General features: G+C 49.1%; 2 protein-coding genes across 3 annotated transcripts in view; both read right to left on the bottom strand.

The window, feature by feature from the left end:
- The window catches only part of LOC112570871 (protein TALPID3-like), a 50,857-nt gene that overhangs the window by 25,400 nt on the left and 10,391 nt on the right, over positions 1–15,066 (bottom strand). The window lies entirely within an intron of this gene.
- On the bottom strand, positions 8,763–15,041 carry LOC112570872 (interferon regulatory factor 2-binding protein 1-like). Its single transcript, XM_025249551.1, has one exon. It carries the CDS (start codon positions 14,093–14,095, stop codon positions 12,227–12,229), a length of 1,869 nt encoding a protein of 622 aa, XP_025105336.1. The 5' UTR covers positions 14,096–15,041; the 3' UTR covers positions 8,763–12,226.

The following is a 15,066-nucleotide window of genomic DNA, read 5'->3' on the forward strand; positions in this document are numbered from 1 at the left end:
TGTGACAGGGGACAAGCCCCTCGCACTCAGTCACAGGCCTGTCTTTGCGAGAAGCAGTTTCACGATCAACTCCTGGAGCTCGTCGGATGGGAGGTCCCTTGATGAAGGAGGGAGGTCCTCCGCTTCTTGCCCTCGCCACGACTGTTGGACATGAGTTTGGTCTCGTGCTCGGCGCCCTGCAGTCTGTCAGGTCTCACATTTCCACAGCAGCAACCACAGTGGTGACCCCTAGGCCCAGGCCAGCGAACCCAGCCAGCCAGCCACTCGACACCTCCTGCTGCCATGCTTTCACTTTAGTCGCAAGTTGTCAACAGCGACAACTACGACTCCACTTCAGTCAGACCAACGGCAACACATTGAAGCACTCCTCCGAGCACTCTTACACCGCTAGTAGAGACTTACTCTGGAGGAGCTCCATGCAACTCAAAGTCCCTCCCGGTTGGTTTATCTAGTAGGAAAGTGTTTCCATCTTGCGGCGATTTCGCACTATGGGGAAAGAGGGAGGAGGGGAGGAACGGAAGTAGCCGGAGAAAGCCCCTGACGACAGGTCCCCCTCGTGCCAGGTCCGCTGTCCTACCTCTGTAACTCCTATAAGGTCCGCAGTGCCACCGATATCACAGGTGTAGAGATCCTCAACTCGTAGGTGTGCGGTAACAAAACGAGAGCTTTTGTCGTTTCAAGTGGATGTGCACCTTACTATCTATTTCTTGGTCTATTTAAAGCAAGACAGGTAGATACAATACTGGAGAATTTCTAATTATCTCAAACGTGTTGTCAGATGTGACCCGTATCGAGGAAGGGTAGGTGGACCTTCACTGAGCCAAAGGCACAAGAGACAATGAGGAGCGCCAACTTCCCAGTGTGGGGAGCACTTCTAGCAAACAAAACTCGCAGACGGTCAACAGCTGGCCGCACTTACTGCTCACCCAGCGATGATGTCCAACTGAGTGATGAGGCGTGGTCACCTGTTAATGTGCAACATGTTGTAGCACCCTGGTTGTTACAAGTGTTTCTTTTAAACTGTGATTACTCCCCAGCCCCCACTCACACTCTTCCTCCGTTGCTGCTAGTAACCAATGCTGCTAGCAACATGGGATGCCGGCGCCCTTGATGTGTCTCCTTTTCCCCTTTTTGGTTTTCTGTAGATGTCAGCCGCTTACGGCCCCCGTTCGAACGACTCTGAACCTTCCACCGTCCACACGGCCCACTGCCCCCTGGGTGGCCTTACTTTGTAGTTTGGAGATGCACTAGTCAGGCAGTGGGGGGATGCACACACACACTCGCGCACGCGAAAAAAAAAAAACCCAACCCCCACCAACACAGTATCGCAACATCCAGTGCTTTGGACTTTGGATGACAGACAACGTGGTGGGCGCGAGGTTTTGGGTGATTCGATGGGGGAAGACATGTAAGCAGTCGGGGTTAGAGGTTACTTGCTTTTCATAGCATTCTGAAATGGAATGCAGATGTCACCGAAAAAGTTTTTTTTTTTTTTTTACTGTGCCTGTGACAAAATTCTTGAATATTAAATAGTGCATTCACCCTGTGTTATATATACTTGGGAGGAACCAAATAAAACCCATCCTCTTAACTCGAAAAACAAAATGAATGCTGTGTGTTGTGTTGTTTGTTTCTTTTTGCGCGACTGGCCCACCCCGTGTGAGCACGTATTACAGGGGCAGCACCCGTAATGATGCACAGCACGTGTTGACAACATACACACGGTAACAGCTGCACTGCGCCCATGTGGACAGCTGTCAGTCAGGCGTGACAGTTACGCTCACTACCGACATGTGACAGGACATACACCACACACAGCACCACAGCTACACACGCCAGGACTACACACACCACAGCTACACACTAGGACTACACACCACAGCTACACACTAGGACTACACACCACAGCTACACACACCACAGCTACACACGCCAGGACTACACACACCACAGCTACACACTAGGACTACACACCACAGCTACACACACTAGGACTACACACCACAGCTACACACACCACGACTACACACTAGGACTACACACCACAGCTACACACACGCCGTGACTACACACTAGGACTACACACCACAGCTACACACGCCATGACTACACACCACAGCTACACACACCACAGCTACACACTAGGACTACACACACCACAGCTACACACTAGGACTACACACCACAGCTACACACACCACGACTACACCCCACTACACGTCACAGACAGACGGGGGCGACGAGTGAACCCATTGATCGCACGCCGGCAGCTGTGAGGTGCAAGTGTTGCGGCAGATGTTGCAGCGTTGTCGCCACCACGGTGTCGGTCCACCTGACCTACCTGGTGTTGTGGTCCTGCTGTGTGAGGTTCAAACCCGCATCAGAGAGAACGAAGCCCAAGACGACCTCGGCCTCGAGCGTAAAGAAACAAATAAACAAAGTGAGATGTGAACACCGAGTGTTTGTCGTTCCACTGATTTCGTGGCAGCCCAACTTACAAGGTGAAATAGAAATGACAAGACTACGACCTTTGCCGAGCGCGACATTGTAGATATCTCTCACAATGGATAGCTTTCTGCAGTTGGCGCCTCTCACATTAGTTCGGCTCTGCCTTTTGAAATAAGAAACTGATAATGTCTGTCTTATAACATCTTTTCACTGGACTGAAACATTTGTTGTAGCTGTTGACTGTAACATTCCTCGCAAAATGAATTGGGTCGATGGCAGCTCGATCGACAACACGTTGCCCTCTCCCTCCCAGTAGCACCAGGGTACAGTCAGGCGAGTCTGTGAGTCTCCCTCCCCTCCCCATCATCAAGTGCCCACGTGGTGTGAGGCGGGTCCAGCAGCCTGGTCAGCTCTCACCTCGGTGACCCTGAAGTCACAAGAGGTTATCGCCGCTTTCCTTGTAGTCATCTGATCATCATGTGATTTTCTTTAATGACAAGCAACAGCCAAATCCTGGCTGATGATGACTGACCACAGGCAGCAGGCGTCTTTTCTTTCACTCTTCCGTTCTTCTGGGTGTGTAAGAGAAAGTGAGAAATAGGCAGAGGGAGACTGGGAGGCTGAGAGAGAGGGAAGGGCTGTAAGAAGACCCTCCTCTCTGTCGAACCTCTCAGACCAAAGGAATTGCCAGAACTGTACGCTGGACCAAATAATGACAGACTGATAGGAAAGGGAGGAGTGGGGCTGGTGGTGGCGGTTGTGGTGAGAAATGAGATTCCCCTGTCAATCACCCCCTCCCACACACACACACTCGTCCTGGGAGTGTCGTCGCAGTCTACCTGTCCTACCTCTTGCCTCCATCGTGGAGTGTTTGCGATGCAGACCACGCGGTGCACCGAGTCAGTGGCCTCCCCAGCCCCAGTTTGTGGCAGCAGTCACTGGCAGCATACGGCCTCCTCATTACTGCCCATTGTTCTGTCGTCCGCATGCAAATCGGTCTGCACGCCGGCCCCACTCACATTGTTTTGGTTTCCAACCCGCCGACAATGTGCACACCGGCCCCACAATGTGCATACACCTGTCTGTCTGTTTGCTGGCCTGCCTCCACCTGCTGTCGTCAGTGTGGAGCTGGCTGCATGGACCCCCAGTCTCTGTGGTGTGGAGGGCGGTGAGATGCTGTAGTAGTCTGTGTGCTGAGATGTGCTGTATGTGTTATGTGGTGAGATGCTGTAGTAGTCTGTATAGTGAGATGTGTTGTACTGTGGTGAGATGCTGTAGTAGTAGTATGTGTGGTGAGATGCTGTAGTAGTCTGTGGTGAGATGTGTTGTATGTGTTCTGTGCTGTGGTGTGTGGCGAGATGTGCTTTGTGTTTCCCAGTGACAGTGGAGACAGTCATGCCATGTACATCGCCGCCCTAGCCACGCTCTTCTCGTCATCGTCTTGCGACTTTTCATCAATCCCGTCTTTCAGACATGCATCCACCGATATAATTACTTACACGTATAGTATACGCACAATTTTAATTTCAGCCCAATACTCATGCGCAGAGAGAAATGATGATTATCATGAAGAAAGTGGTGAGCGAGGCATTCACAGTGTTTGTAGACTGAACTTTAACGCCTGCAGCACAGCAGGAATCACTGAGAAGGAAATCCACAGCCTAAGACAGGAAAAGGACCGAAGCATCAGACAGTGGCGTCCACTACATGATGCTGATGGAAGGTTGGCACCAGCGGACCGCAGGGACTGACTCCGACAGCAGGCCATTAACATTTCACACAGGTAGACAACAAGTGGGACTTGCCTATTAATGCCAACACCAGCAGACGACCAGCCACCTCGCGCCCAGTGGCATGCAATGTTCACTAATCACGTGTAGAGATGTAACCTTGTGGCGGTACGGACAGTGAACGTGAGTGGTTCACCGTGTCTAATGCAAGGCATGTGAAAAACAGCGTTAACCCTCTCACACCGCAGTCGTTATCCTCCCTGACATTATCTTCTGTAACTTACAAAAAAACAAAAAAAAACAAAAACAAAAAAAAGACTGTAGCGGTCGTGTGAGCAGCGTGCGTAGACATGAACGTACGCCCACCCTCACGCAGAACCGCCTTTTTCAAAACAAAAACGAAGCAAGATTTAAAACATTGGATATCCTCTCTAATTAATGTAAGGATGGATGAGGAAAATGATGGGGTCAACATTCATGTCTCGCAGCCAGGAATTTGAGCCCGCGAACACTTGCATTAATGTCACGTGACTGTAGGCCCCGCGAGCCTTTGTCGGCGTCACACGGGCGGCGGTGTGTGTTGAATGAGTGGTTCAGCCTGTCAAGTGTGCGGCGGTATAGTATGATCTTGACTGCAGGGCACACTCCAAGACGCCAGTCCTTCCCTGAATCTTGGACAAGAAGAACAGAAAACAGTGGAAGAACAATGGAAGAGCGGTGTGACAGTAGAACAGCAGACCCTCCGCCTCCGCTACCAGGCGGGTGTCGGTTGATACTTTGACCTCACTCTAACGGTAGATGACACCGGACCCGTTCTTCGCAGCGTCATCGCGCGTGGAGGTTCTCTCTGAATCCTAACGGCATCTAACAGTGCCGGTGAACTCAGAATGCTCCCTGACCTATTGTTATGACCTGGCGACACCTCGCTACCTGCATGTAGAAGTTTTCTCACACCATGGAGCTCCCAGGAGTGCGCTCCTCGCGCTTAAGACAAGAACGACTCATGGACAAAAGCAAAAGAACAGGATGAACAGCAGTGCTGATGACTCATGGAAGAAAATTACAGCAAACGGAAAGAAGACTCGGGTAACAAGACATAAGAGTATCGGGGTTCACAAGAGGAAGACGAGATGTAAGAAGTAATAAAATAAAGGCGGGAGTAGGGTGAACAAGGAGTGACACTGTGCGGACTGTTGTTGGAAGTAATACTCAGGGAAGGAGGGTGTCTTCAGTCCACATTTAACAGATTCGATGATGGGTAGGTGATGACCATGGCCTTGATTTACCCCCCATCTCAGCCTTGGCTAGTGAACAAGACAGCTCTCTAGGTAAGGTAAGGCCAGGTGAGTTGATCTGACCTGGTCAGTGTTCTATGCTAACCACACAACAGATGGAAAGTCTTTTTAAAGGAATCAGATGTCAAAATAAACATGATATAGTCGCTCCTTCAAAAAAAAAAGAAAGAAAAAAAGGTCAATGCAAATGATATTATGTTCTTAAGATAAGCGCAGTGGTCTCTCTCTCTCACACAGAGGCTAAAATAAAAGGGAAGAGGCTATAGGCTCTTATTGACAATTCAGGATTTCCCCCCAGGAAATAAACACACATTAACGTATTTGGTGTTTAGAAAATAAGGCTAATGTCTAATAACCTCCACCCCCTCTCATTTTGTGTGTTGGGGGGAGGCAGTGGGAAGGAAAGGGGACAGATATTTTTTCCTAGTGTCTACAGCACTTCTCGCTTTCCTCTTCCTTGGGCGAGTTGTGATGACGGGGCTGACAACAACACCACGCAGACCGGAGGGAGGGGAGCACGATGGTGGCGGCAACAAGCGGTGAAACAAAGACAGCTCAAACACCAAAACCGAAACAAGAAGCTTTTCTGCCGAGGGGAAAAAAGCCCAAACTAAATAACAATCAACCGCAGCACCTCCCCCCACCTACTCAGCCGCGATGTGTCTGTGGGTGGCAAGGAAGCAGCCCGAGACTTCCTCCTGCAACCGTTGGCCGCGGCGGGAAAATGAAAGGGGATGCGCCGAACGTCCGCATGCTCCCCCCACGTGGTGGAGTGGAGCTCGATCGTCGATCTGTCGACTCCATCCCGGGATTTCCAACGGTGGGGCTCACGTCACGACCACACCTGCCCGGCGTTTGACGTCGCCACCCGTGTGACGTCACCATCAGCCCACGGTCACGTGGCTGGCGAACGGTTGCCCACCCACGACCCACCACCAGGCTTTCACCGTGTGCGAAGCCTGGTTTACTGACGTTTGTCTCGTCTCTGTGCTCTAGAGTCTAGAGCTCCCTGCCCGGACATCTTGCGCTGTTGTTTTACTCAGGACATATTTCCCTCTAAGCCCCTCTTGACCCGCAACCCCTGAGGGTGATTTTACAGGGCCATGCAAACCCTCGGATAGTAATCTACCCAGTTCCAGCAACTGATGCAAGGCTAAACGTCTGTCCCACACGTCACGTGGACTGCTTTCCATACCGAGAAAACATCTTCCAACCTGTTATTCTTTTTATCTGCACACACATCGCCCAGGCCGCAGGGTGTCTGACGATCGCTCAGAGGCCAGTTGCCGAAGTAACTGCACTTTGGTCTCTATCAGCAACATCAGTAGAGCCGATGTGGACTTGTTGGCTTGTTGTCAGGCCCGCCATCCTCAAACGTGGCAAGCGCACGGTAACAGCAGGGACACAAGGGGAGGGGAGGGGAGGGGAGAGGGCAATGAACCGTTATCAAATGCGGGTCACAATCACCTGTGCGGTCACAAAACGCGACTGAATGGTCGCTAAGACACAGATACACACCAAACGGAGAGGACAATAAATGGAAGTGACAAAAGCCCGGTACTGTGAGACATCCCAGACAAGATCAACACTGGGACACACAACGACACATGATAAAACCTGCACCGTGAGCACCACAGACACCAGATACCTGCACAACGACACGCCCCGACATAAATCCTGCACTAACCACACACACGGTAACCCTCCACTAGGACTCGGCAAGCACACACAAACAAACAAACCAGAGCATGTGTAGTCCTCACACGCTTCACTAGCTACTGGCTTCTGTACTGACGTGTCAAAGGTCACGTTGTGAGGTCAATAGCTATGAATGTAAGCAGAGACAGTAAGCACTTTGGTTTCTCTGGAACACCACCAGGATCAATCACTGGACCCAACGGTTCTGTTGCCACGTTCCATTTCTTGCTCGCACGTGCACACACACACACATATATATATATCGACATCCATACAATCTCATTTTCGCGAACCAAAATGTTGTCAATGGATTTTTTTTAAATCAATATTGCTAAAGGGGGAAAAAAATCGCGGGTTATCCCCTTCGCAAGAAAATCCCAGCGGCCTTTCTGTTGCCTACCTCAGCCCCAAGCCCCCAGCTACGTCAGGAGGTAATAAAACTTTAAATAACACTATGCCATCGATTGAGCTCTCCATTTATCTGGCGCTGGGTAAGTTATTGCACGGAGCAGCCTGGCAGCTAGGCGCGGATAGTCCGGTCTCCAGGCACGGGACACAGGGCCGGCGCGCGGGGCAACCGTGGTGCGTCTAGTGCGCCCGGCAACGCCCGCTATCCTCTTGTCTCCCAGTCGCCAGCAGCGATAACTGCCAGTCTCTTGTCTGCCGGACAATACGTCACCCCCCGGCCGACCTGTCGCGTCACCAGACAAAGGCTGTGACGCCACTCACTCCCCTCGTCACCTGGTTACCGCTCGGCCACCCGTTTATCTCTTTTCTGCGCCACCCACACCTGCAGCGCAGCAACCGTCAGGTGGCTTGTACACGATGCCGACTGCTAGGATGGTGGGTATACTGCGACAGGAGCGAACGTCGGCACGTGAACGGTGCCCTACAAGCCTTGCTAGGACAGAGGGTATACTGCGACAGGAGCGAACGTTAGCACGTGAATGGTACCTACAAGTCTCGCTACAACAGTGGGTATACTGCGACAGGAGCGGACGTTGGCACGTGGACGGTACCCTACAAGCCTTGCTAGGATGGTGAGTACACGAGGAGAGGAGCGAGCGTTAGCACGTGGACGGTACCCTAACAGTCTTGCACTGCTCCGTGGTTACTTCCTTCAGTACTTGGCAAACAGCTCGGCGCTTGGCAACAACCTTCTGGTGAGCCAATACATGCAACTGGCAGCTTGATCTTCACGGTTACCACCAAGAAATGCGCATCTTTACACAGTTCTTTTTCTTCCAAGAAATGAAGTAGTTCTATCTATCTCAAGGGTCATCACTAAATAAATAAAATTAATAAACGTCCAGAAGTATATCAGTTTACTTCAGTGGGTTACCACAAGGAGATGAACCAGGTCCTTCTACCCCGGGTATACAGCAAGAACCCGCCACATGAGCTGTGTGAATGCAGCAGTCCACTCCCTGTCCTGTCGAGACCCGCTGTCAGAGGGGCAGGGTGTTCCCTCCAACAGATATTAGGTGTTGCTGTCACAGCCACTCATCAACACACAGGACACATGCACCTTCTGTCAGTCACGGCTGCCACGTCACCACCTGACATGTCAAGTAACAGGCACTCGCTCACGCCGGTTTAATAAACGTATCTATTGTTTATTCGTTTGAAATATAGCGGATGACACAAAACACAATCACGGTCCTTGCCTTGGTATTTGGATTAAACGAAAAACAAACAAACAAAACACATTTTTGGTCGCTGTCTGAACAGGTCACAGAAAAACTACGTTTGCTACACAAAGATCTGGTGCACACCTCGGTGGCCAGATGTACAAACTAAAGCTGACATGAACAGCAACTCTAACAGACACTGGACATTCCCCAGTAATGCTGACAGGAACAGCAACTCCAAGAGACACTGGACATTCCCCAGTTTATGTCCCTTGGTCGACACGTTTGGCCAGTTTACACTTGTAAAACACAGCAGCTCAAAAATGAATGTTTTGGCATCTCTGGCCTTTCCTGGCTTCATCAAAACATGGAAAGCAGGTGACACTTGTGTACCTGTGTGATTCTCTAACACCAAAGGTCTCAAAAGCAACAACAGAGTGAAGCAAAGAACACTTTCTCTATTTTTAAAAATCCTGTTTGTTCTCCTGTTCTACCACCTATACATATAATTTTCAACAGCCAGAGTGTGAAAACAAACTGAAAAAAAAAGCATCTTCTATCACTAGCAAAGCTGTCAGTATAACTCTAGGGTACGCACGACTCCTGCAAATGCTGATACCAGTCCACTTGTCTACACACATGAATTGTACTGGTGACTGCTGGAAACGTCTGCCCGGTCTTTCATTTTCCCATTCTCAGTGTTTGATTCCGCGATTTTCAACAATCTAAATGGATAACACCAACATGCCACATTCCTTAGAAGACCAATCCTAAAAGAGACCATTTTCAGACTGTAGTTTGACTGATTTACAAATGAACACACATTTTAGGAACATTACTCTTTAGCTCTGTACCCTTCCCTTTTCAGAAGTAGCATAATTTAAGTGACAGCTGCCCTTTGAATGGAAGCTGATTGTACTTCACAATCCTTGGTACTTTCAGACTAATTCGTGCGTTCAGTGACTGAAATTGTATCTGGACATTGTAACACAGGGCAGGAAAATCACGTGCTCATCCATTTTTTCGCAAACGATACACATGCACATGGACAGCAACAGCTGGGCTGACACATTCAGCACAAGCAGCAAATCAATGTGCCTCATGTGCTATTAAGTACAGGTCATTCAGTTTCAAGTCTGTTTGGTTCTTATTAGCATACTAACAGTAACACAGCTCACATTTTTGTGTACAACTCTGCATTAACAACATTCAACAAAATTTATGGGGTTTCTCAAGTGCCATTAAATGCTGCGCCACAATCAGGCTGTGCTAATTTTACTTGCAGTGTAGAACGCACGCAAACATTCATACATGTGTGTGTGCACGTGAACATGTGTCCATGTAATGGAGAAATACAAGAGGACAACGTGGTCAACTCAAAAAGAGAGTGCAGTGCGAAAGACTGAAAATATATACTGAAATGTTTTACCAAGTATATATATATGTTTTACCAAGAATAAAATCTGGAAAAAAAACGAACAGTTGTAAGCAAGCACTGGCTGTACATCAAGCAGACACCTTACGCAAAGCATTTCATATCTGGTAAACAATGAAGCAAATGACTGAAACAGTCCAGAAGACTGTTGGGATGCTACCTTCTGTGCACTTTTCTCATTTTTAAAGCATACCAGGACATTGCAAACAATATTCTAGTCACACAGATGTTTGTTTTCTTTATGGCACTATCGATCTGGGAAAATAAATGACAGTCCTTTAATGGCTTACGAGACAACCATTTAATGTAATCGTTTATTATTCCCATCTCCCCAAACCCCCAATCATGCACATGCACACATACACACACTATCAATGGCACTTGTCATGCCATGAAGTTGCAGTAAACACTTTTTCTAACACAGAACTATACATGTTTTAGCATCTTTTCCATTTATAAAAAGCAACAGTAAATTTACAAATCACCCTTTGCCCTTGTAAATTAACCGTCAATTTATAAACGGGAAGATATCTTTCAAATACTAACAGATGGCACTATTCTTCAACATCTTGACTTGCTGCACGATGCAAAATGCAGCTAACCTTGATCAGCTGATGTTAGTAAAACAAACGGTTGAAATTAGTGGATGATGCTTCTACAACAAACATAAAATTTGATAAACCTCACAGCCCCCAGCACTGACGCGGCAGATTTTTATCACACGGACTGAACCATTCTATCTCAAGTCTCAGACTGATAACATTCCTTCATCTCTTGACCAAGGACCCTCTGACCAGTTCAGGAAACAATTACTGCACAGATACTTCTTATTAATAGATTATCAACTATCATTTCTGGGAATTTTTAAAGCAGCTTTGACAACTAAATGGTGTACAAAAAGAGTGACAATCGGGAAATGTTTACAATCAAGAAAATAGTAAAACAAAAATATTTTTAAAAAGTAGAAGACTGAGTTAGAATGATAATGACAATGATGAAGGGATCCACTGACAGCCTGTACTTCCCTGCACTATTTCTTTGGGGAAAAGTGAAACCAAAAAATCCACACTGTACTAAGCCTTAGAATGCAACTGAAACTATGGAATGTTCCTTTCACCAATCAGTCTAAAAATAAAACACAAGGAAAATGAGATTTAGTGACTACATACAGTTTTTTCCTAGAACTTGCAGCATTAGCCTGCATATTTCTACTGGTGACAGTGTGGTGTATTGTGTGCTATGAACTTGTACACACTTTTCTCAGCTGATAAAGTGCTTGTAGATTAAGTCACGTGATATAAGGAAACAATGCATGCTATAATTTAGTTCTTTAACATCAAAATGTGTCTATTATTCAGTGATTTTTTAAAATCCTAGTTTCAGTAAATTTTCTTATAAAACATTCTCCCATTCTCTATTAAAAACCTGGTTGAATCAATGCAATGCAATAATAGCTGCAAGCACACATAATAAGGATCCATGTAAAACCATAGCAAAATCTTTGGCTCCACTTCTTTAGACACAAATTTCTAGATAAATTGCTTTCATCAGACTGCAAGCTTGCTATATTCTATCCAAATACATCACGTACACCAGCACTGCCAGCTTGCTAAACTTTATCCAAATACATCACATACATCAGAAGCATGTGTATTACACCATCAAGAGTGTGTATCAGTTACGACTCCAGAAACACCAAGATCTGTTTTGTATAGCCTTGCTATGAACACAAACGTTTAATACATTCTGGAAATGTCAGTTGAGTGTCTTGACATCCTAAAAGAAATAGTAGTGATTGGTAATTTTTCAGATGTTCTACACAAAACGGCAGCATCAAGTTCAGATTGTACAGTTACCTACAGCTGACGCATACCACTGGAAGCTGATATATAGAGATGTCAACTGTTGTTACAGTGTCACACCAAATCCTCTGTTTCAGCATACTCTTGTCTGTCTACAGTTCAGCAGGATGTTACACATTTACTGGGGTCACCCATCCCTTTCCTTCTTGATCTTCATGGGATCTTTGTATTCATCGCCTAGAATGGTTACAATTTCATTCTGCATGAAGGCCCATGGCACGCTGGATCCAACTAGGGGACATTTTTTGCCAGAAGGGCAGTACACCTCTGCTCCAGCACCTTGTCGTTTAATCGAGTCTCGTGAACAAGGGAAACAAAACTTGTGGTCTGCAATAGAGGGGCACTGCACAAAATGAGTATCCTCTAACCGTTCCTGACATAAAGTACACTTCAGCACCTCTGCACTTGCACCGACAGTGGACTCAGGCATGGTGCTTCCAACTCCGGTGTCTGACACAGGGCCTGTCATGCTGGCACTGTGAAGACGCTGGGAATGACTGCTGGGCGAGAGGCTTGGGTGGCGATGTGATGCTCCCCCAGTGGAATTGCCGCCTGATTGCAACGTATCTGCCACGTTCATCAGAGCAGCAATAGGTGATGGTCCTGCGTGTGGGCCAACTGGGGCATCAGGAGGCGTAGGGGCATGATTACTCAAAGGAGACATAGACGTTGAGGAAGGCAGGCCTGCCCCATACACAGTTGCAGAGTTTATGGTGAGTTTCAGTGCATCTGCTTGATTCTGCATCCACATCTGGCGCCGATGCTGCTCTTCTGTCAATCTTCCAAGAGCATCTTCTTCTGGGGAAGGCGAGGGAACCTTTCGTTTACGACCTTGACCATCAAAGTAGGAGTTGCGAGAAGAGGTCTTGCTACTAATACCACCTGATCGTGGTAAACGAGGTGGGGGTAAGGAACTGTCAGTATACGGTGTAGGGATGAAGTCCCGTTTCACTGCTTCTTTGAATGCCCGCACAGTTTCTGGTAGCATGTCATAAAGTGAGCGCCACTCACCTACACCATGTTTCATTTCATACTCCAGATACTTGATGCCGATGCCAGAAGACATAGGCTTGCCCAAGTCCTTGGAGGAATCGTTCATCATCTGTTTAGTCAGGCTGGACATACTGCTGTGTATGCTCCCAGAGCCAAGAGGGTACTCCACAAACACTTTGAGTTCAAACTCACCCACAGAACCTGGTTTGACTGATGCATCAAAGGCAAACATACGTCCCATCAATGAGTGGTCCTTTTTGAAGCGCACACGGAATGGTATTGCTGTGCTTAGAATGGACAGGGCCTCTCGCACAAGCTGTGGATGGGAAATGCTATCCTCCTGAAACGCATGTTTTCCTGGCTCATCTCCTTTACAGCCTTCCTCGTCATCCACATCCTTATTACTGCCGTGTGCACTGGCCATGCCTGGCCCCAGTCCGCGGGCCGTGGGTAGGCCTGACGGGTGGTGGATTCCTCCCGGGGCTCGACCCATGCTGGGACTGCTTCGAGTGAGATCTGCTGGCATGTGGTCCTCTGCACGATGAAGAGGATGTCCCACGGGAAGACCGTTGGTCAGACGCTGAGGACCCGGGTAGTCCAGCGGGGGTCTGGCCCGAGCATCGTGGAGAGCCGGGTGGGCCCGCTCAGCGACAGCAAAGGGGGGCAAGGGTGGTCCGTGCAAACGACCGGGTGGAGGCTCCATCACACCCCCCTTGTGCGGTTCGGGCAATTCGCGGGGCCGAGGAGGCATGTGAGGTGGGGGAGGCGGTCCGTGCGGCGACTTGTGCGAATGGGGTGGCGGGGGAGCCCGACCTTCTTGAACCCCGTGCACCCGCTTCATCTGGCGAGCCGCTTCGATGACCATCTCGATGCGGTCGGGCCCCTCGTAGTTGACGCAGCCTCGACACACGGGCTCGGAGAAGTCGTGCAGCATGGCCCAGGGGGTGCGCGGCAGGTCGCACAGGTAGCAGTGTTGTCTGTGCACGCGTTGAGGCATGGCCATGGCGCCAAAACAACGCGCTCGTACCACGCGCTCGTCTGTGTGCCACACAAAGCGGGGCCGACACACGCACCACACTTACTTCACCGCCACACTCACCTCGTCTGCTAGCCACTGCCAGCTGTGTGTGTGTGACACTCGGGCGATAGCATCTCTGTCATGTGGGCGTCAGACTGCGAGACTACTGGCACTTGTCATCCAAGCTGCAGGTCCCCGAGACAACAAGACTGTGTAGTAGTACACCGAGCCTGGTGCAGCGCTCACACCCGAGCCGCCAACTGCTTGAAATTTACATCACAGTGGCTGGCAAGGCGCGAGTGCGCATGCGCGCCACACAGTCCCGCCAGTGGCTGGCCAGCCAGGCCGACTCTCGTGTGCGTGTTGTGGCTGAGTGGTGTGTGGTCACGCACGCCACACACTGCATTACCTTCGACATTCGACGCCGCCTGTGCCCTCAAGCTAGCGTGTCGTGATCCTGCATGCTAATGCAGATTGTCAGCTGTCGTCTTCAGGAGGGGGGGAGGCCGGAGACTTGTGCTGGGGCAAGCCAATGGCAAAGCAGACTTTGCCTACGCTTGAGTCAATAATCATTTCTGGTGATCCGCGCTTCTGTCGAGGGAATTGTCGAGGAGTCCTCCTTGTTTTTGATGCCAGTCACGCGCGCGCCTTCTTCACTAACACACTTGTCACAAAAAGCTGGCCTTTTCCACTTGTCCACAGAACACACGCCTACTCCCCGACATCGACCCAAAGCTCCATCAGTCCTCTCTCTCTCACACACACATATGCTCTCGGCGCGTTTCACTCCCCCCTCCATTCATGTCGACTACACACGACGCTGACATCGCTCATTTGCATATGTGACGTCATACCATTGTTTTGCTTTGATGATCGTTGAAATGCGCTTCCCTTCTCTCTCGATCCTCCTCTCAAGACACACGTTTACTCGATAAATTATCGATCTGACTGTCGTG

Source organism: Pomacea canaliculata, linkage group LG8 (genome assembly GCF_003073045.1).
Source record: "Pomacea canaliculata isolate SZHN2017 linkage group LG8, ASM307304v1, whole genome shotgun sequence".
NCBI classification, from domain to species: domain Eukaryota; kingdom Metazoa; phylum Mollusca; class Gastropoda; order Architaenioglossa; family Ampullariidae; genus Pomacea; species Pomacea canaliculata.